The sequence below is a fragment of the Stegodyphus dumicola genome, chromosome 6 (assembly GCF_044657685.1).
Source record: "Stegodyphus dumicola isolate Sdum_Otavi_A_Nest chromosome 6, ASM4465768v1".
NCBI lineage: Eukaryota > Metazoa > Arthropoda > Arachnida > Araneae > Eresidae > Stegodyphus > Stegodyphus dumicola.
The window spans coordinates 3,725,968-3,748,653 of record NC_140773.1 but is presented as its reverse complement, the minus strand read 5'-3'; the positions used below and the strand labels follow the sequence as shown (position 1 = coordinate 3,748,653).

At 33.2% G+C, this 22,686-nt stretch overlaps 1 protein-coding gene across 2 annotated transcripts in view; it reads left to right on the top strand.

Moving 5' to 3' along the window:
• LOC146996649 (transcription factor unc-3-like) overlaps window positions 1-11,199 on the top strand; it is a 96,843-nt gene extending 85,644 nt beyond the window's left edge. Inside the window, exon 3 of one of the 2 annotated variants that reach the window (XM_085818002.1) lies at window positions 10,947-11,199. In XM_085818002.1, coding sequence (XP_085674128.1) covers window positions 10,947-11,094 — 148 coding nt within the window. In that variant the 3' untranslated portion in view covers window positions 11,095-11,199. The remainder of the gene's footprint in view (window positions 1-10,946) is intronic. The other variant, XM_085818003.1, reaches the window with a different exon arrangement.
• The last annotated feature ends 11,487 nt before the right edge of the window (window positions 11,200-22,686 follow it).

The window sequence follows — 22,686 nt, the reverse complement described above, 5'->3', positions numbered from 1 at the left end:
GTACATACGTTTGTAGAGACGACACGAAAAATTCTCTTCAGAATTCATTTTAAAGCAGTTTTATAATTTTTTTGGAGGTTTTAAAGCAGTTTTATAATTTTTTTGGAGTGTTTTATTCTGTCCTTACATACAGATATCACGGAAATACATCGTTAAATTGCATTTGAAAGAGGTCAAAATGGGATATTTTCGTTGAAATATGCTGCCTGAAAATTTTCGCGATTACCCGGAATTTCCTTCACTTCCTTTTTACTTCGTACAAGGAAGTAAGAAGAGTTTTTAAATTTACAATTTATTTATTTTGCAAAAGTTAAGATTTTTTTTCGCAAGTTCAATTTTTTTCTTTTGTTTTTTTCACAAATAGAACTTTACTTTTATCTTTTCCATTGAAAATAACTTTAAATTTCCTTTTCATTTTTCTTCCCAAACCTAATTTTTTTCTTCTAAAATTTTTTCTTCTCCCATTTTTTTTATTTTACACTTCAAGATTTATTGAGCTATCAAGATTATTAAAACCAAAATAAGTTCTAATTTATTTCCTTATTTGCCAGTAAAGAAGGCAGCATTCATTAATTAATCAAAATTTTTAATAGTTTAAATCAGGTGCTCTAACCGGTGGTACGCAAGAGAAACATAGATGGTACGCAAAAAAAAAGTATTTTAAACTATTAAATTCAAAAATCTCGTGAAGAAAAAGAAAAATTGATAGAAGTTTCCTGTGATCGAACTCTAACTGAAGATTTCAAAAATAATGCACTGGTTAACTTTTATCTGAACCGAAAAATAACTTTAAAGGCAATTCAAATAAAGCTATTAATTTTTTATTCCCTTTTTGCACAAACCTATTTGTGTGAACAATGATTTTCATCCATGTTATATTTAAAAATTAAATGCGAAACAAAATTAAAAGTGGATCCTAATTTCCTGTTAAAACTAAGTGAAGTAAGACCAGACACAAGGAAATTTGTCTTCCTTAAACGGACCCAAATTTCGCACTCAATTTTAGAATTAAAGTATTACAACTTAAATTTTGATAGTAAAAATTGTAACCCATTTTTAACCTAATATATTTTTTATATATGCATATTTAATACAAACAGCCAATAGGTTGTGCAAATGGCAAAATATATTCATTTTTAATATTTCTGTTGAGAAACTGAAAAAAATCATTGTAAAATGTAGCGGTGGTACTTACGTTTTTCAGTATTTATTTACATGGTACTTGTTAGTCGAAAGGTTGAGAACCGCTGGTTTAAATAATTCACAATAATAATATTACAGAAATAGAAAATTTGCTTCAGTTTAATTTTCAAAGAACTCTGATTCCCATTTACTATTATTTATCAATATAGCAATGTTTTGTTTAATATTCTAACCGCCACTGAATGTTACTTCCTTGTACGAAGTAAAGGAAGTACAAAAAATTCCGGGTATCATATTTCAACGAAAATATCAATTTTGACCGCTATCGAATGCAATTTAACTATGTTTTTGCGTGACATCTCTACGTAAAGACACAAAGGGCTTTTTTTTTCCTCAAACCAATTATAAAGTTGATCCAAAATAGATTCAGATCAGAATTTTTTTCGTGGCGTCTGTACGTTCGTTTGTATGTATGTATCTCGCATAACTCAAAAACGAGTAGTTGTACACTGTTACTCGGCTCCCTGAGCTCCGTTTATTCTTATATGATAGTAAATCGCGAATATTTACTTAATCATGGAAAATGGTTATGCTGTTCTTATCATTCGGTTAAGGTTTTTATGCCTTTTATGTACTCTGCATGCCATCGTTGTAGAATCATCAACAACTTAAAAATTGTTTAAGTGCAGCTACGCCTGATTTTTGATTAACATAGCAGCCATATTTGTTTACATTTGAAACTTAGCAGAATCTTTCTGCACCTATTAGATTAATTAAACCAGAATTAAATCAAATTGCAACCAGAATTAAATCTTTCTGCACCTTCACTGTCTTTTTGTCGAGTGGGACCAAAAGGAAACTTAGTTTTCTGCACCGAAAATCTGCCTGCTGGCCGAATTGCTTGTTTTTGTGTAGAAACTGAACTCTAATTTTAATTGTAAATTTTTTTTTGTTTTAAATGAATTGGCGTTTTATGTTTTTGTCTATCTTTGAGTTTCTAAAGAATTTTTTTTTTTTTTTTTTTTTGTATTTCTGCCTCGCCGCGAAGTTAAAACCGATTTAATTGAATCAGAAATATACCCCCGTAACACAAAACATCCTCAGGATGTCCTATTTAAGTCGAAATATCCCGGGACATAATTAGGATGTCCTGAGTATGTTGATTCTCAGATGTCCTGAGGACATCGTAATTTAACATCCTGAGGATGTCTTATTTAAGTCGCTATGTCCTGGGATATGAGAGGATGTCCTGAAGATGTTGATTCTCGGATGTCCTGACGACTTCACCAATTTCACATCCTGAGGACATTCATACTGCATTGTCCGGAGGACTTCAGTTGTCAAACATTCTGAGGATGTTCGTTCTCAAATTTACCAGTTTTAGTTTCTTGCACATTATTTAATTTTCATATGTATTTTACTAAGTTGTTTCTAAATGCTGTACATTAAAAATATTGATATGATTGAAGATTTATTCTTCTTGTTTTGTTATTAATTTTAACTGCTATTTTTTCTGACGTTTTTAAAAATTTACTTTATCATGGAAAAGATTTTTTCCAATGGATTAGCATTTTCTAGAATATTTGCTAAATTCCAATAACATATATTTTTTATAAAAAATGTATAACTCGAAGAAGTAAGTTTAAATGAAATGCAGAAAAAACTGCTTATAATTTAATATTCTGTATAAGAAAGCCATGTGGTTTCCGCATCCGATTTCTTTTCCTGTAGTTTCGAAGATTTGGCAGTTAACATTTTTGAAGACATATTGTAGATAACAGTAAAATTGCAATTCTGAATTACATTTTAATTCTCAATTCCTTTTAAATATTTCTGGAGTTTTCAACTTATTTGGTTCTTCTCGAGCTGAGGTATATTCCTTTCTTCTTAATAAAGAATCCATTGTCACAATAGCTTGTAATTCTTTGTGATTGTGCTAGCACAATTACTTACTCATAAGCTTAATAGTGTATTTAAAGATTTGATGCACACCCCATTAGTCATTATGGGACTGAATTTAGTTATGATGTTTGTTAAATTTGCTTTTGGATGTGCTCTTAAAAATTCGTAGCACCATCAAACTGCAAACGAAGCAATTCAAAAGTACGATTCAATTACTTTGGCCTTCGTGGCCTGTCGAAGGTATTTAATAACCTTCTATAATATAATTTTTACATAATTCTTTTAGATAAGTTAAAAACGAACTGTCAATGCAAGAGTCTCAAATGCTTTGCTCTTCTTTAATTTTCCCAAAAGAGAAATTTGCGAGTTGTTTGATATTTATCTCACCCTACTATGCTTTTGTTGAGGGTCAACAAGGTCTATCAGTGGCCGAGCGGTTAAGTCGCTGAATACTGGGAGTTCCGACCTAGACTCGATTCTAGGCGAACGGACTTGCTGCATGCGTGTTTTCCCCATCTGTAATGTGTATACGGAGCCAGTTTCCCTTAGAAAGTCCTCCTCGAAAGCATCCCTTCCCTTAGCCAGAGTTACGGCAAAGCGCTAGAGTGCTTTGCCGTAATAAAAAAACACCACTGGGAATCAATATATTTTAAGATGCCACCCTGCTGACTTTCTTGACTAAAATAAACACACAGGAAATTGCATCCAATTTGTATTGTGTTAGCACTGGAGTTTAAATGCAATAAAATATTGATTTTTAGATCTCAGAAGATCAGATTCAGAAGAATATTAATTCAGATCTCAGAAGTGGTGTTAGCACTGGAGGACTCGGAGTCCAACCCCTTCGAAACTGATCGATTATTACGAAATAGTGTATGGTTCGAATAATTACTGATGAGGATTAAATGAAATATAGCGTAACTGTCCCGCACATAAAATCTAACAGGTGTTGATAACCTGATGACAAAAGTTACTGCTAAAAGTTCTTTAAATACAAATAAAAGCACATAGTTACACAAGCAATTGGAACAGTTTTAGTCAACATTTACAATATATTAAAACAATAAAATAATAAAAACTGAAACCTTTAAGATTTTATATTACGCCCAAAGGGGCGTTTTCTTAATGATTCATGTGTTACCTTTATTTATTAAACATGTTTTTCGCACTTAAACCATAAAATTCAATTTAACAGTAATATCGCTAAATAATTAAAAAAAGAGCATATCTTTAGAATTTCCGATACAAAGTCTCGCGCGTTGAAGATATTGTTTTCGCATAGTGTTGCCACTGCTCGTTTTTAAATCGTTGAGTTTGTTAATCAAAAATTCGTTAAAGTGATACAAAATATGAAATCGATAATAAAACAAATTCCAAATTAGGGCTTCCAGATGCCCATATTCGAGAAGATTACGTTATTTAGAATTGGATGGCTCTAGGTACAGTCGTTTTATCACAATGCGAGAAACTTACATACATTTCTGCAGATACTTTATCATTTAATTTCTTTAAATATAACACAGGGCGATAAAATTGGGTGGCAACAATTTGAAAAGTGAAACGGACATTTAAAGTTTTCGACGCAAAATGCCAAAACGAAATTAATAGTACTTCCGGGCAAACGCCTATACAAATTTTGTAACATTTCTTATTATTTTTAATTACAGATAAGAATGTTATTTGATTTCCTAACATTTATAACAATTGTGTGCCAATTGTGCAAGTAGACATGAAATTGTGCTTTGCCAAATTCCTCATGAATTAATACATTGTTTTTTACAAACTACGGGTGAAGTTACACCCGGGGTCTGTCTCATACCTTCACACGCATCTTGTTCAAAAGCGCGTAGAGGGGATGAGAAAATGAATAGATTCAATTTCTCCCAGTGTTGTTGGCAAAGTTGGCCAGTTGGCAAAGCAACAGGTGGATGTAAACATGACTTGTGGCGATAAGTAGGGTTTTTAAGGATGAACATCTAGAAGTTACTTAGCATGCGTGAGCGCCTCCTTTCTTAGAAAGATTCCTAAACTATCGGCATTTGTAGCAAGTTCGGTAAAGAATATCAACATAGGAAAAAAACTCACTTTAACAATTTAAAATAAAAATTTTAATTATTAAATAAAGATTATAATAACGCACCTAATAGGTGGGTACCGTTACCTCCTATAAAGGAACAGAATTTTTACACTCATGCCTTCTCCGGGATTCCAAACCGGGACCTTCGGTATCGCAGTCCGCGACCCCCTTTACCACTATGCCATGGCAAGTCGAAACAAACTAAATGGCCGATCAAACTTACTATTTTTTTAATTGGTAACTTCGTCAATTACGTTCCAATTTGACTGAAATTTTTATATACCGGGCAAAAAATTGCACAAATAAAAAAATCGCACAAACAAAGACCGCACAAAAACAGGTTTCAGTGTACTTTCATTTGACATCATATGGGTTTAATCACCACTTTCTTTCCAACTTTGAAATCTCCCCCCCCCCCCTGCGAGGTCTTGCTGAAGCAAACTGTTTTCTACTGAACAGCATGTGTTCATATAAAGAGTTGCTGCTTCAAACAACCTGCATGTTAGAATTTTCACATACCACACCTCAAAAATACACCCTACATTCAATTCTCAGCCCTCAGGCACTAAGTGAAAAATTAACTTAGCATTCGCTGGTAAGCCTACCTTAAAATGTCATGGCTTTCTCAAAGTAATTTTCGTTTTTTACGTAAAATCTACTACTAGCTTGACTTTCATACATACACACTCATTCCTGTTTTACAAGCAGTTACAAAAATACTTTTAGGTTTACAATAACTTTAACTGAATTTCCTGAAAACAATTTTAAATTGTTTACATTCAATAAAATTCTTTTATAATAAAATAAAGAGTAACGAATTTGCTTCACTTAATTGGAAGCACTCCAAAGTTTCCTAAACTCAGCCTCTCAGATGAACAAATCGTTCTCATTTTTAAACTTAATTAATTTTGATAATTACAAAAAACTAACTTTAAATTTCATTCAATCTGAAGCTAGCTTTTATTTTTAACTTAAATTCTGTTAACTTGACTTTTAACTCTTTCACACATACAACCATATTTCTGTTTTTACTAGCATCGCAAAAATACTTAAACACATGTTCCACAAAACCTTTTACATTTACAATCACTTTAATCGAATTTCCGGTAAACAATTTTAAATGGTTTACATTCAATAAATTTCATTCATTTAAAGAATAACGAATTTGCTTCATTTAATTAGAAGCACTCCAAAGTTTTAGCTCTGTTTCTTGGACTAAAACGGAATATCTCGTTCTCATTTTTAAACTGAATATATTCTGGCAATTACGAAGCCTAATTTTAACTTCATGCGTTCTCAAACTAGTTTTTATTTTTAACTTAATTTCTACTATTAGCTGGACTCTTACACATGTATTAGTATCACAAAAATACTTTGTTTTAACACACATTTCATAAAAACTTGCATTTACAATCAGTTTAAGTGAATTTTCTGAGAACCATTTCAAATCATATATGTTAAATAAAATTCTTTAAAAGATTAACAAATTTGCTGATTCATTTAAGAGAAAACACGCTAACGTTTCCTGAAGTCAGTCTCTCAGACTAAAAATGAACATCTTGTTCTCATTTTTAAACTTAATATATTCTTACAATACAAAATAATTAAGTTAAAGGACGTCTTGCTCTGTAAAGTGCTAAAATAAGATTATCCTTGATCGAGGCAACGATTGAAAGAAAATTTTTGAGAACAATTTACTTGAGAGCTACTTTGAGCACAATTTACTTTTAAATTAAGATTAAGTAAAACTACATATTCAAGTAGAGTCATTTTCACTTATCTTTCGTTTGTTGAAGTCAGAGAATATGTTCTGGATGAACTCATTCTAGGAATCGAATTAGGAAGTCTGCTGGACCTTCAGCCGCAGAGCTCCTTGCTCTGAGAGGATAAGGCTGGCCTGGTCAGACGAAGCAGTCCACTGGTTACTAAGCAGATTTCTTGCTCTAGAGAGGTTCATCAAGAGACATTTCAGGCATGGAATGGGTGCCAACGTGGTTAAGAACCGACCACTCACAACGAACACGTGAACTGAGTTTCGGTCTACGATTTCGCAGAGTCGCCCGCGCAGTCGTACCTGCGCAACAATATCTTCACTGACTGGCTACTGCTTAAACCCGTTTCCACAGGTATGAACGGCACTGATGATTAGTTTTTACACCTGAGTAAGCTACCCAACCTGCATTGTGGCTAGTGTTGCTGACTGTACCGAAGAGCCTGGGTTCGAATCCCGGAGAAGGCATGGACGATTGTCAATGTATGCACAAAAAGCTATTAAAATCAATCATACATATTTGTAAGAAAGTAAAACATTATTTTTGGTTCATGATGCTACAAATATGAACCCTATTGTTACAGTTTTTAAAGATTACAAATAACTTCACATTCAACAGATTTCTAATAATCTTTTGTAACTCTATATTTATTGCCGCCCAACCTGTATAGTGGTTACTGTCTCTGATTGCCGTGCCAAAGGGCCCGGGCTCGAATCTTGGAGAAGGCAGCAAATGTATAGTGTCAGTGCGGCTTGGCAGCAATCTAAATATGCAGCAAACCGAAAGTCCTCTCGTGTGGTTGGTTTGGTGGAAAGGGAGAGGTTTAATTGGATAGCTAATATCTCTACGCATATCTGGATATATAATTTATACCAGTGCGATCACGGAGAAATTAATTATTTTATTATTAGTACTCAGAGACTTTTGCATAGCGATAAGCTATTGCGATTTAGTCAGCTCATTACGTTTTAAAACTACATGCCCGGAAACTCGGCGGTAAAGAATCTCATATCCACGGTTCTTCAAATTTAAGTTTAACTTCAGCTACTACAGAATTCTGGGGAGTAGTAACATGTCTCTAATACTTTCCGTGAACTCACTATAAAATAGCTTTCCAAAAAGCAAGAGCGCATTATAAAAGAAATATCAGAATATCAAAAATTAATAGTTGGAAAACATTTTGCACTTCTACCTCCAAAATTTATGGCTCCGCCTTCAAAATAGCGCACAATAAAATTTTCACTCCTCCTTCATTATCAATGTACAGCTTCTCTGAATCAATTTCCTCTTCCCAAGCTGCGTTAGAAATTTTATCAAAACTATTCCCACAAGATGAATATAGATCGAATCATACACAGATACAGAAGCATCTAACAGTTCTTCTACACGTCGTCCTAATCCACCAACAGTTATCATCCCTCCAAAGATCGATGAATTGGAACATATCATCAAAAGACTAAATAACAGGAAAGCACCAGGTCCCGATGGTATCGACAACATCATCTTAAAACTTATTTTTTATAATTATCAACAAATTATTATATCATTCATTAACGCCTGCTGATATAACTTAACATTTCCTAATATATTAAAAAATGCAGAAGTTGTTTTGCTCCTCAAGAAAAATAAACCAGCCACAAACCCTCTACTTATAGACCAATATGCCTTCTTCCCACGTTGGGCAAACTCCTTGAAAAACTAATCCTTTCAAGACTTTTATATCATCTAAATAAGAATAAAATCATGCATGAAAATCAGTATGGATTCACACCAAATAAATCAACAGATCATGCTTTTCAAAAAATGCAAGAAGTCTTAAAGATGAATGAATCAAAGAATCTTCATTCAATAATAATTTCGATAGATATTCAAGCAGCCTTCGATTCTATCCGCTGGAAAGACATCATAACAATTCTAGAAATAATATCATGCCCTCAGGATATCCTTCATATTATCAAAGACTACCTATGCAATAGAACTCTACAATATTCTTCAGATTCCGGTGTAATAAATTATAAATTATCAAAAGGTTGTCCTCAAGGATCTTGCTTAAGCCCTACGTTTTGGAATCTTATAGCAAACGAAGTTTTAAAACTATACGACAATATTAATCATACCCATATCCAAGCATACGCAAATGATTTTCTTCTCATTGTGAACGCAAGTAGCCGGAAATCAAATATCAAAAACTGGAATATTCGTTTAAACAATAACAACTCAGTTTTTCAAGCAGAACTTTTTGCAATCAAAGAAGCCATATGCTTCGCAAAAGAACTTTCTTTACCATCCTTAATTCTCTCTGATAGTGCATCTAGTATTCAAGCTATAATTGGACACAGTCGATCGCCTATTGTACAAGAAATCCATTTTCTACTTTCTCAATTTCAAAACAATAATAGACCACATTTCAAATGGATTAAAGCACACATCGGTAATAGTAGTAACGAGCTCGCAGACGAACTAGCAAAAGGGGCTGCAAACAATTCTTCCCTTCCAAATTACTCAATTCCATATCCAATATCATTACTAAAAACAAAATTAGAAACAGAATTAATGCACTTATGGAAGCAAACCTGGACGGAAGCAACTACCGGCAGAAGAACTTTTACTTTCATATCAAAACCTTCAAGATCATTAATATCTACCAACCGTTCAATTACATTTTTCCTAACAGCTCATGGTCCATTTCCAAAATACCTTCATAGATTCGGACTTCAGCATACAAATCTCTGTACCTGTGGTAATGAAGGCACAATAGATCATTATCTCTTTCACTGCAACATTACTAAAGATTATCACCTTAAAGCATACAATTTAACTTCTGCTCAGTTATGGTTTCAACAGTTATTAAAAAGTAATATTCTCAGAAATAATCTTCATAATATAATAAATTATATCTCCGCAAACATCGATAATCTTAAAGGAACTTGAAATCATTATTCTTTGTTCATTTACCTTACTTAATAAGCCATTCTTTCTACTACCTCATTTTAATGCTTTCACTCAAGACTATCTTTATTTAAACCTTCAAGATCTCTCAAGCTCGATCAAGAATTTAAGGATATTTTCTAACTCCATCTCCTTAATATATTAATAAATTCTCAACTCAAGATTTTTAGTCAAGTCTTTTACTCAAGAATGACTCTCTATCAAGAATTTCCACGAACTTTTCATTCAGGTCATCCTAATTCATTCAAATACTATTTCTCATCAACTTTTATTCAATTACTGCTCTTCATTCTCCATAATGAAATACTTTACTCTTTACATATCTTACATTCTCAGCCTCTACTATTCTTATACATTATGTTGTTCATTTTCAAAATTTGTAATGATCTTCTTAAGTATTTACTTATCTATTTACGTTTCATTTACTTTCATATTTCTTTAGGTATTATGTTTTTATATATTTAATTTCTTCAATTTTTATTATATAATTCTCAAAATTCTGATACTTTATTTGACTTCATATATAACACCATTGTATTTATCTTTGTAACAGACCTATTTAAGTGTAATTGAACTATTTTATTCATGTCATGGACTGTAACCGAACTATTTTATTTAAACGCCATCTCGTGGCGATATGAAAAAACGTCAATCGACCTCCAGCCGCCATGATGATAGCTTACTATGTTATGTTATTCTCAATGTTTCATTTTTTATGTATATTTCTTTTGTTTGTAACCGTTCCTGTGTGCTCTGTTAATAAATCCTTTTAAAGCTAGCCGGCATTAGTGTCTATTGAGGAACGGCTACATCACATCTTATTCTAAATTTTTAACTTTTATTTATTGTATCTATTTATGTTTATTATTTATTGTATTATTTATATATTTATTTATTGATATTTTATTTTTATTATGTAATTATCAAAATTCTAAAATTTTATTGTATTTTACATAACAACACAGTTGGTAGATGATTCCATCAGTTGAGCGTAAAAGCTGAATGTCTTAAAGGCGGTGCAGCTGCTCATCTGATGGTAAATAAATAAATACTTTCCGTGCAATGAAGGAGTCCGTATAAATTATAAACTTTCTTTTGTACAGGATTGGATTATTCAGTTATGGCAAAGCACACGAGGGCTATCTGCCTGAAGGGAGGGATGCCTTCGTGGAGGACTTTCTAAGGGAAACTGGCTCGTATACACGTTTTCTTTTGCACATACCAGGTTATCAAGTTATTAATAAGATATAAAAAGAAATATTAATAAATACCAAATTAAAGTTCATATTCTGCAACTTTCGAAACTATGCTCATTCATATTCAACTACGTCTGTTTTTTAAATTATTGTCACCATACTAATTCAGAAGTCAAACAACAAAAATCAGAGTTATATTTTCAAAATTCTTTTTTTGAAATTTTGCAACTTTCAAAATTTTGAAAATATAACGCTGATTTTTGTTGTTTGACTTCTGAATTAGTATTTTTTCTGCGTGTTATTGTGTCTTAATTATTGTCATCATCTCAAAATCTTGGTGAAAGTATAATTAAATTATTAAAATTGGTAAATAAATACCTAACAAATTTCCCACAGTTTGAAAAACTACTTTCTGTGATTTAAATGTTCACTTTCAGTCTCCCTGCTTAACGAATTTGTAATATCTTTTCTTTAAGTTAACATATAACATACAGATATAAACAAACTTGTCGAAATTTTAAAAAATATGCTCTCTCAAATACAGTGATTCAGTTGTTACATTTCACCAAAATTCGCCATTTCAACGCATACGTATACTTCAATTAAAATCAGCTTATGAAGAAAATCATGCATGAAAATCAGTATGGATTCACACCAAATAAATCAACAGATCATGCTTTTCAAAAAATGCAAGAAGTCTTAAAGATGAATGAATCAAAGAATCTTCATTCAATAATAATTTCGATAGATATTCAAGCAGCCTTCGATTCTATCCGCTGGAAAGACATCATAACAATTCTAGAAATAATATCATGCCCTCAGGATATCCTTCATATTATCAAAGACTACCTATGCAATAGAACTCTACAATATTCTTCAGATTCCGGTGTAATAAATTATAAATTATCAAAAGGTTGTCCTCAAGGATCTTGCTTAAGCCCTACGTTTTGGAATCTTATAGCAAACGAAGTTTTAAAACTATACGACAATATTAATCATACCCATATCCAAGCATACGCAGATGATTTTCTTCTCATTGTGAACGCAAGTAGCCGGAAATCAATAGAAATTAACTCCACCTTTTCTTTAAATATCTTCCGCAACTGGACAGATAAATTTCATCTTAAAATTTCTACTACGAAATGTAAAGCACTATATATTCCAAAAAGAGGTACTTCCATAAAAAACCTAAGAAAGCCAATAATCAAAATTTCTCAAGAAAAAATCAAAATTGACAAGAGCATCACATATCTGGGAATAGTATTAGATACTCGGCAATCCTGGCATTTCCATATTCAATATCTCAAAAACAAAACTTTAACCCTTCACAATTCTCTTCGATCTGTAACAGCCAGCACTTGGGGTATATCCTCAAAATTAGAAAAAATTTGGTACATAACAGTTATTGAAAAAATACTACTATATGGTGCTTCCGTCTGGGGTTTAACCTTGAATTCTCAGGCTCAAAAACATTTACTTTCAATCCAAAGACCTTTCCTCCTCTCTCTAGCAAAAGCATATAGAACTACTCCAACTAGTGCGCTACAAATAATAACAGGCATCCCTCCAATTACTTTATCTCTAATAAAAGAAGCAAATAAAGTAAGAATATCAAAACTAAGAATTCAAAGCATAATGAATAATAATGTATTTCAACCCACAGATTTTGAATATCTTAAACACAACTTAGAGCTACATCCTACATATTTTTACACAAAATCCCTATTGGGAACCTTTGAACTCAATAAATATGAACTCACCATATATACTAATTGTTCGAAATCTGAAGCAGGCGTTGGTAGTGCATATTGCGCATTCCGAAAAAATTCAAGTATTAAAAACTGGAATATTCGTTTAAGCAATAACAACTCAGTTTTTCAAGCAGAACTTTTTGCAATCAAAGAAGCCATATGCTTCGCAAAAGAACTTTCTTTACCATCCTTAATTCTCTCTGATAGTGCATCTAGTATTCAAGCTATAATTGGACACAGTCGATCGCCTATTGTACAAGAAATCCAATGTACTTGCATTCAATTTTCAATGTATTTGCATTCCTCCCGAGCAATACAAATACATTGAAAATTTATGTCCAGAAATAACTTCCATAATAAGACTGGATGTGAAGGCTGCATTATTTTCTTTTCTAAACTCATAAATTGTGTAAAATTCCAAGATTCTGTCACAGCACATTCAAAAGAAAGTTGACCGAAATATTATCTAGAAAGAGGATTGGCATTTTGCGTATGAAATCTTATTTTTGTGTGTGTTTTGTGGTGAACGGATAGTGCCGCTCTGATCTTTATGATGATTAGCGGCGCTGACTACTGCACCGATATGCCTTTAAATGTGTATAGTATCTTTGCGGCATAGAGACATTCTAAATACTGGCAAATCGGAAATCCTTTCGAGGGTTCTGGTAGTACAGTAAGAGAGGCGAGACACCGATACCTGTACAACGAGAGGAGAAATTCTGGTGTCATGTCCACTGGAACTTGTATCTAAACTAAGTTTGAAAATATTTTTATGCGAAATACGCCACTAGCGTAAAAAGTGTTATATGGCAGTCATCGAGCCATCGAAAAAACAAAATCTTAGAAAAGTTGATCGAAATCTGAAACTTTTAACGTCAATAGAAGAAAGACAGAGAATTTATTCATTACTTCATTCGTTACTTTCTTCAACACAAAAGGTTATAAAAGTAGTTTAGTCGTTCTATTTGCTCTGTTCTTGAGGATGAAGGTATATAAGAAAGAAAGGATCAGTTTTGATATCGAAGGTTTGAATTTAGTTATTTTGAAGTTGGTGGTACACAGGTACGCATGTGATAGTTACACATACGAATCTGTTAGCATTTCAAATTAACTAGTTTGGTTTATTTAATTACGGCAAAGCCCCGAGAGTTATAGGCCTAAGGGGGGATGCTTTCGTGGAGGACTTTCTAAGGGAAACTGACTCGTATACACGTTACACATGGCTCGTATACATACTGCACAGAAACGTCCATGCAGCCAGCACGTTCGCGGGATTCGAACATGGGACCCAACTACCAGTGTTCAGCGATTTTGTCGATAGGCGGCTGAGAGGCATTCTACAGGGTGGGCCAAATAAGACCTACTAATGTTAAACATTGATAACGCTTGTAATAATTATTTATTTTAATTAATTTTTTATACATTAAATATATTTATGGAAATTATGCATGAAATATGACATCAGACCAAGGTCCACCCTTTTTCTCGATACGGAGATTGGCTCCTTTTAACGCGTTTTCCATTAAACCACGTACTGTTTCTGGTTGAAGGCTCAGTATTTCATCTCGAATATTCTGCTTCAGCTGTCTAATAGTCTCTGATTTATTAACATACAAGGTGTCTTTTAAATATTCCCATGAAAAAAGGATCCTTTTCCACTACTGGCCGCAAAAAGTATTCAATCATTGTTTTGTAAGAAGCTCCGGAAATCGTTTCCAGCGCTCCATCCTCATTCTCGAAGAAATATGGGCCGATAACCCTATTGACCACAACACCGCACCCAACAGTACACTGGAATTAAAATATTGCTGATATTTATGCTGCGTCATAACAATTGATCGTTGACAAGAGTAGAAAAACTCGATAATTTTAACGCGATGTATGGCTCCATAATAAATTTCCAAAAATTCAAATATAACCTACAAAAAGAAAAAAATAATTATGTCGAAAAATAAAAAAAAAAAGTTATTTGTGTTTAACGTTGGTCGGTCTTATATTTGGCCCACCCTGTAGATGGCGGCTTATTTCTAGCAAAAAAGGAATTTGCTAAATAATGAATTAACAAACCGTTTTCAATCATTTACAAGCTATGGAAAAGATTCAGAAATTATGTCACATGAATTTATCTAGGCGAAGAATTATGAATGAGGAGTCTGAATCTTACAATAAATTACACAGTAAATCTTTCCCACAGGAAATTGGGTCAGGGGCTGAAAAATGGATATATTACAATAAAACATAGCAAAAGAAATTCTCGAAGACGGAAAAGAAACATGCCAAAGTAAAAACATAAAATTAAGCAAAACAACAACCTTAAGCCGAAAACCTATTCGTTAGAACCGATGTTCCCAGAATCAAAGCGAAGAATGAGAAACAGAAGTTTAGAAATGATATCTTGTAGATGGAAAACCACCAAGTTGAATTTCGCGTCTCCTCTATCAGACTATATGCTTGACCCTCACAAATAGCCATACATTTAAGAAGTTCTCACTCATTCTCGATCCTACGTGAGTTCCTGGAATACGCTTAAAGTTTCTCGAAGCGAAGTTCATTTAAATGCAGGTGACTTGTGGATTTGGAATCAATTCTCATTGGATGTTCCTAGCAATAATATTACGATTTCTTAACATCATTTCAAGTTTGATTGGCGCATTTCATTTCTTTAGTAAAGTTGCGTAACTAGAAAGTGTTCGTTAATAAAGCTGATAGTAAAACATTAAACGATATAAAATCGTGACCACTTAAAAGCAGATTCTATGTACTGATATCTGAAGCCACTTATAAGAATGGAAAGCCATACGCAATGTGTTCTTTCTGTCGCACGTGAAGTAGGATGGTTGTGTGGAGACGTTGACATGGGCACGAAATAGCGACTGCTAGTGTCTCATTAAACGTTACGTAATGTCTTAATTTAGGCTTACAGTGCACTAGCATAAAAAAAAGAATCTTGAAAGATTCGGATTTTAAATTACGTCCAAAGGGTCGTTTTTTTAACATTTTGCGTGCTACCCTTATTTATTAAATATCATGTTCTTAGCACTTGAACCCAAAAATTAAGTTCAAAAGCAATATCGCAAAATAATTTTAAAATGAGCATATCTTTAGAATTTCCGATACACAGTACCACGCTGGAAATAAAAATGTTAAGTAAAAATTCAAGTAGTAAAATTTCAAGTCAAATTCAGTAAAAATTCAAGTAGCAAAAATTCAAATGAAACTTTCAAACGATTAGACACATTGGGGACTGTTCGAAAAGCAAACGATTTTTATATTTTTGCCTAGCTTCTTTATCCAAACAAATTCCATAAAATTTCATGTTTAGTCCAAAGGGGTAATTTGCTCAGAAGGCCTATTAATTTCGTTTTGGCATTTTGCGTCAATTCCCGATAAGCGTCGTTTCACTTTTCAAATTGTTGCCACTTAATATTATCGCCCTGTATTATATTTAAAGAAATTAAATAATGAAGAGTCTACATAGTGTGAATGCATGTGGGGATGTTTCCCCTCTGCTTCAGAGTGCTACGGTTTTTTTTAAGGTATAGAAAACTGCCCAATTAATATTTTTAAATCATTATTGTATTGTTTTGGAAAACGGCTAAAAGTTACTTTTATAATCTGTGAAAATTTCTAAATTTTACATCGAATATGCTTTTATATTTTGAAATTTTAAAATCACAAACATCAAATAATCCAAAAATTCCGGAGATTTGAAAAAATTCAGAAATAAAGTTACAATTTTTATGCAAGTTTCATTGAAAATAATTTTTTTTGTCTCCATTCGATGGTGCGAAACAATAAAATTTTGATATCGTTCGTTAATGTGAATTGTTCGTTATGAAGACATGTGCAAAAAATCGTTTAAACATTAAGACTCGATTTTATAATTCTTCCCCCTTTTCATAACCGCTGAGCCAAGAGCCCCCAGTGAAGGTACACAACTGTTTTTCCGAGCTCGCGGGATAAGGTTAATTACAAATACCTAAATCAAATTTGGAAACAATTACATTCGCATTGTGTTGTCATGGACAACTGTTCCTTATAAACTGTATAAACTGCGTTGAACTCCATAGTTTATAAGGAAGTAGATTGAAAATAGATGGCAAAATTCCACTCGTAGTGAAGCACCACTAGTGAACTAAATAAAAGCTTATAAAACACAATATACAAACACTTGAATCACATGTTTCCAAACACTTTTACAAATACCAACGATATACAAACACTTTAATCAATACATTATCCCAACACAGTAATGAATAAAATATACAAACATTTTAATCATTAGCTTCATTTTTCGTAATATTAAAGGCTGATTAAGAGTATTTGAAATAAATATTATTATGGTACAAAAACAGTTTAAAATATAACGGAATTTCTTAAAACGCTCAAAAATGCTAAAGAAAAACCATAGACTTATTTGAAAAATAATAGCACAATAAACTATATGCTTCTTTGTATTCCACATAATATTATTCAAAAGGTACTCTAAAGAATCAAAATTTGAGAATTCATCAAAAAGTAATTCTGTATTTTTTGGCCTAAATACCATATTACAATTAAAAAAGAAAGCTTTTATTAGGAAAGGATTCCACAATAGAATTTTCTTTAGTACATGTACTAACAAACAATACAAAGACAAAGAAATTAAAGTCTACAAAATGCATATTACAAGCTGAAGAGACCAGCATTGCCTAGCTTTATGCAGAACAAAGAGGCTCCATTTAGAGCAGTGGTTCTTAACCGGGGGTGCCCGCAGCCCTAGGGGTGCGGGAATGTATTTTTGGGTGTGCGGGAGAAGCCCCTACCTAACCATAAAAATTTTTAAATATCATTTATTTAATTTATTATAATGTGGTATTGTGTATTCTGATTTGTCCAGAAACCTCTTGAGACTAATACATTCGTAATTGCCCGTTCAAGCCGAATAGGATTCAGTGATATTACAAACGTACGAACATTATATATATTATATTACATTGTTTCTAAATAATTAAATCGATTATAGTGAACCCCACTATGTCAAAAAAAATGACAAAGGAATGATAAGTATGCTGGTTATGGATTTACCTGCACAACCGAAAAAGATGGCACGCAGCGACCGCAATGCATCTTGTGTTCCCAGATATTTTCAAACAGCAATCTAAAACCATCAAATTTATTAGAGCATTTCAACAATCTGCATGGTGGCGAAAAAGCGCATAGCATGAACAGCTTGAAGTCAAAGAAGGCTCGGTTTGATACCAGTGGAACTATCCTAAAATTGTGCGGACCAGCAATTCAAAAACCTTTATTAGAAGCGTCATATCCAGTGGCATATTTATGTGAAAAAAAAAAAAAAAAAAAAAAAAAAAAAGAAAGAAAGAAACCTCACGCGATCGCTGAAGAGTTGATTAAACCTTCTGCTTTAATTATTGTTAAAACAGTTTTAGATTCGGAAGCACATAAAAAAATCCAACAGATTCCATTATCGAATGATATTATACGATCGCGAATACAAGATCTCAGTGAAGATAGTTTAATGCAAGTAATTGAAGACATAAAAATCAGTCCACTAAAAATAAGCATGCAACTGGATGAGTCAACTGATGTTGATAATTGTAGCCAACTTTTGGTATTTGTCAGGTACGTGAAGGAAAAAGAGGTGATAGAAGAATTACTATTTTGTGAGCCACTGGAGGTGAATACGAGAGGAATTGATGTTTTCAATCGCATCAAAGTTTTTTTACTAAATATCAATTACCAAAGAATGTGATTGGCTCTATATGCACTGATGGAGCCCCAGCAATGTTAGGCAAAAATTCAGGATTTTTTCCACATATGAAAAGAGAATTACCGGAAGTTATAATAACGCATTCTATGTTGCATCGTCATGCACTTGCGTCGAAAGCATTGCCAGAAAGTTTAAAACGACATCTAACTACAGCAGTAAATGCAGTAAAATACATCCGAGGCGAGCGCTTAATCATCGCATTTTTTGTGGATTTAGTGAAAGATTTTGATAGTAATTATGCAATGCTGAGGCTGGCCTACTTAGCAGACATATTTAGCCATTTAAATGAATTGAATCTATCGATGCAAGGATTTGGCATAAATATAATAATACTTAGTGAAAAATTATCTTCATTTATCGCAAAATTAGAAATTTGGATACGTCGAGTAGAAAAGGGGAATTTTGCAAACTTTCCCTCGCTTGATTCTGTTATTGCGAAAAATGAAAAGAATACAATTATACCCGACATTGTAATACATTTGAGACGATTGAGCGAATCATTCAATGGATATTTTTCTACCGGAAATATTACCAAAACTCAGAGATGGATACTGGATCCATTTTTATTTGACTTAAATTTGATGATCTGAAAAAAGATCAACTTATTCAAATGCGAGCAAGTAGATATGTTCAAATGGAACTCGAACAATTAGAATTGCAGCAATTCTGGTGTCCACAGTTACAGCGTTATCGAGAGTTGATGAACGAAGCACTGCAGTTACTCTTACCCTTTGCTACCATTTACTTGTGCGAAATGGGATTTTCATCGATGGTGTGTATTTAATTATGGCAAAGCCCACTAGGGCTATCTACCTAAGGGGAGAGATGCCTTCTTGGAGGACTTTCTAAGGGAAACTGGCTCGTATACACGTTACACATGGGGAAAACCACGAAAACACCCATGCAGCCAGCCCGTTCGCGGGATTCGAACATCGGACCGAACTACCAGTGTTCAGCGACTTTACCGGTCGGCCGCTGGTGGGCCCCGAGATTTTCATCGCTTTTGCATATAAAAACCAAAGCGAGAAATCGCTTAAATGCAAGTGATCGCTTAAATTCGTATGTCTTTCAAAAAAGGAACCTCGCTTCGCCATTCGCCAGTATAATAATGAGCAAACAACAGACTAGTCATTAATAAAAATAATATTGTTTTATTTTTATATAAAATGTACAATGTTTTTCAATAAACAATAAGTTTCGCATAAAATGTACTTTTCTAGACTAAAAAAATTAAAACACATTTTTCAATGGGGTGCGACTCTCTAGAAAGGTTAAGAAACACTGATTTAGAGGAACAGTTTCTTTGAAATCTCAGATAAACTGAGATTTTCCCCTTATTTTGGTACAAGATGAACTAAGCAGAATTTAACCAAGCTCGCATAACGTACAACAACGTAAAACTAACACGGCGCCCTGTAATGATTTTAGTAAAAACTGATATATACTTCGTTATTTTTTTTTTTTTTTTATTTTTTTTTTTTTTTTTAGGAAATGAGTTTTCGATAATCCCCACCCATTTTGGCAGATTTTTTTCACCGTTTTCGAAATATTCGCAAAAAACTAATACAGATCACGCATAATTCCGCTTATATTTTCTGCCCTCTTCTGTATAGTTCGAGCTGTTCTAAACAGTAAACGAATAGGGCGTCATTTACCGTTTTGGCCAATCTTTGGAATATGGTAACAGGTAGTTTGGCGACGTTTTGGTAAAGCGATAAAGGTTACTAGCTAGGACTTTAGCAGTGTACATGGATAAAGTCAAGAGTGTGCGCAATGCCATTTTTGTGCAATTCTGGAATGTTTTTTTAAGTGAAAATAGGTCGACGTGTACATGGATGATACCGTGTACGTGCAATTCTTAAAAACGCGGCAAGCAGTTTGCGATTCTGCACTTTCTCCCAATTTCGCACCTAATCTACGCCATGATCAAGCACTTTTGTTCCATAGCGTTCTAGCAGAAGCGTAATTCGGCTAGCAGATTGTTGAAAAAAAATTTTGAGTTAAAAAAAAAAAAAAATGCCTTTACTTCGTGAAACCAAAATGGCGTCAAAACAAAAACTAGCAAGTTGCTGTAGCAGGGTTGGTCGCCAAATTTTCGCCAAAAAATCGCCAAGTTACCATAATCCAAAGATTAACCGATTTCTTTCACAGTTTTCGAAATATTCGCAAAATACTAATACAGAGCACGCATAATTCCGCTTATATTTTCTGCACTCTTCTGTATAGTTCGAGCTGTTCTAAAGAGTACACGAATAGGGCATCATTTAAAGTTTTTGATAGGAATTGATAGTTTTAACGCAACAACGGCACCTAACCCAAGATGAGTGATGTTGGCACGACATTCTAATATACATGCCATGAGACCTTGTGGGTGACACAAACGGTTTTGCATATTTAACCTTCATTTTACTTTTAAGTTCACAAGGGCAATATTTCATGAAGATAGAAACACAATTGTAAACTTGTATATATTATACACAAACAAAGAGACACTCATATCTTTTACAGATATAGAAGATTTTAATGAATTCAGGCGGTGTGATTTTATGGGTCCAGAAATAATCGAAATGGAACGATCTTTATCGCTTTAAAATCGCTGGCTTTGTTAATTAATAAGAGAATAAATGTGAATAAAAAATATCTCGTCTTCACTGAACGTTAAAACAGTGCCGCATGCAAGATAAAAATATATCATTTCGTGCAGTGGCAATATATTTCTTTTAAATTACAAAGTTTTTAATTCAATTCGAAAGACAAATATGTTGCGAGAAGCAATGCACTTCTAATCACCGAGTTTTTGTGGTTAAATTTGAGACATCCTTCCCTTTTCACAGTGGCAAAACAAAGCTTTACCCATGACACGCTGTCCTTACCGCGTTATATCATAAAATGTGAGCTACCATTTCTGATACGAGGAAATTTAAGTGTAAATTTCAGTTTTAAATAAAACGAATTTTAATTTCATATTATTGAATTAAACTGGAAAATACGCCAACATACCTCATATATCTCAACATTTATAGGTCTCTCATATTCCTCTTTCAATCAGTCTAACCCTCTCCCCCCCCCTTCTGACAAATTTAGCCTCGGGCAGTAAGGACCGTCCGGATAGACTAATTCATTCGACTTTTAAGCTCTGAAAAAATATCTTTAATGTTTAAAATACAAAGATGAATATCAATAATTCGAAGACTATCTAGTACTCTTTGAAACGTCTTGAACTGTACGACATCGGTTATATTTAACATTAAATTTTGTTATTTACAGAAGTATCTTTCGGTTGAACTTGTATAAGACACCATTGTAACCCACCCTTCATTGCGTTGTGATCCCTTCTGTAAATATTTCAGGAATAAATTTCCATAACACAATTTAATATATACGCATGCTTAATTACGATCATACTTATTTTTATTAAATCATGCATTTTTTGTTGCAAATGCTGCAACCTTTGGGTTGGTTCGTTGTGGATTTCTGGCGCAAAATCTCAAAGGCTATCTGCGCCGAAACAGGTATCAGGTACTTGAAGAAGTAAAGTGAGTAAAAACACAAGTTATAGAGACACAAATAACGCAGAAAACTCAGAAGCAAACTAATATACACACAAAAAACTTAGAAGCCCTGATGAAATCAACAGAAATAATAAAATGAAGGAAGCTGAGATGAACGATAAAATTCAACTATTAAAACAGATAAAATTCATTTATTAAAACGGGTAAAATTCATATAGGATCAACATTTAAAATACATTAAAGAAATATTAAAACCATTTCAGAATGTGTCATGAAAACCAGTATCCCTTAAATATAAGAATATGTGTTGTCCAATTAGTTGATGAAGAGTTACCTCCGAACCATTAAAATATTTCCCACAAAGTGCATTCAAGTACGGGCGTTATACTAAAATGTAAACACACAGAATGTACAAACCTATATCTGCGAGAAATGGGCTGTTTCTCCACTTTTAAAAGGTAATTCAAAGGTAGGCCATGAACGGCGAGTAAAAGGTACAGTGCGCAAAAAACAAAATGAGGCAAGTCTATAGCCGTCAATTGACCATTCTCTGTTCCATTTGACGAAATTCAAATTGCGTTGTTCGTGTCTCGAAAGTGCGTCTTAGGATATAT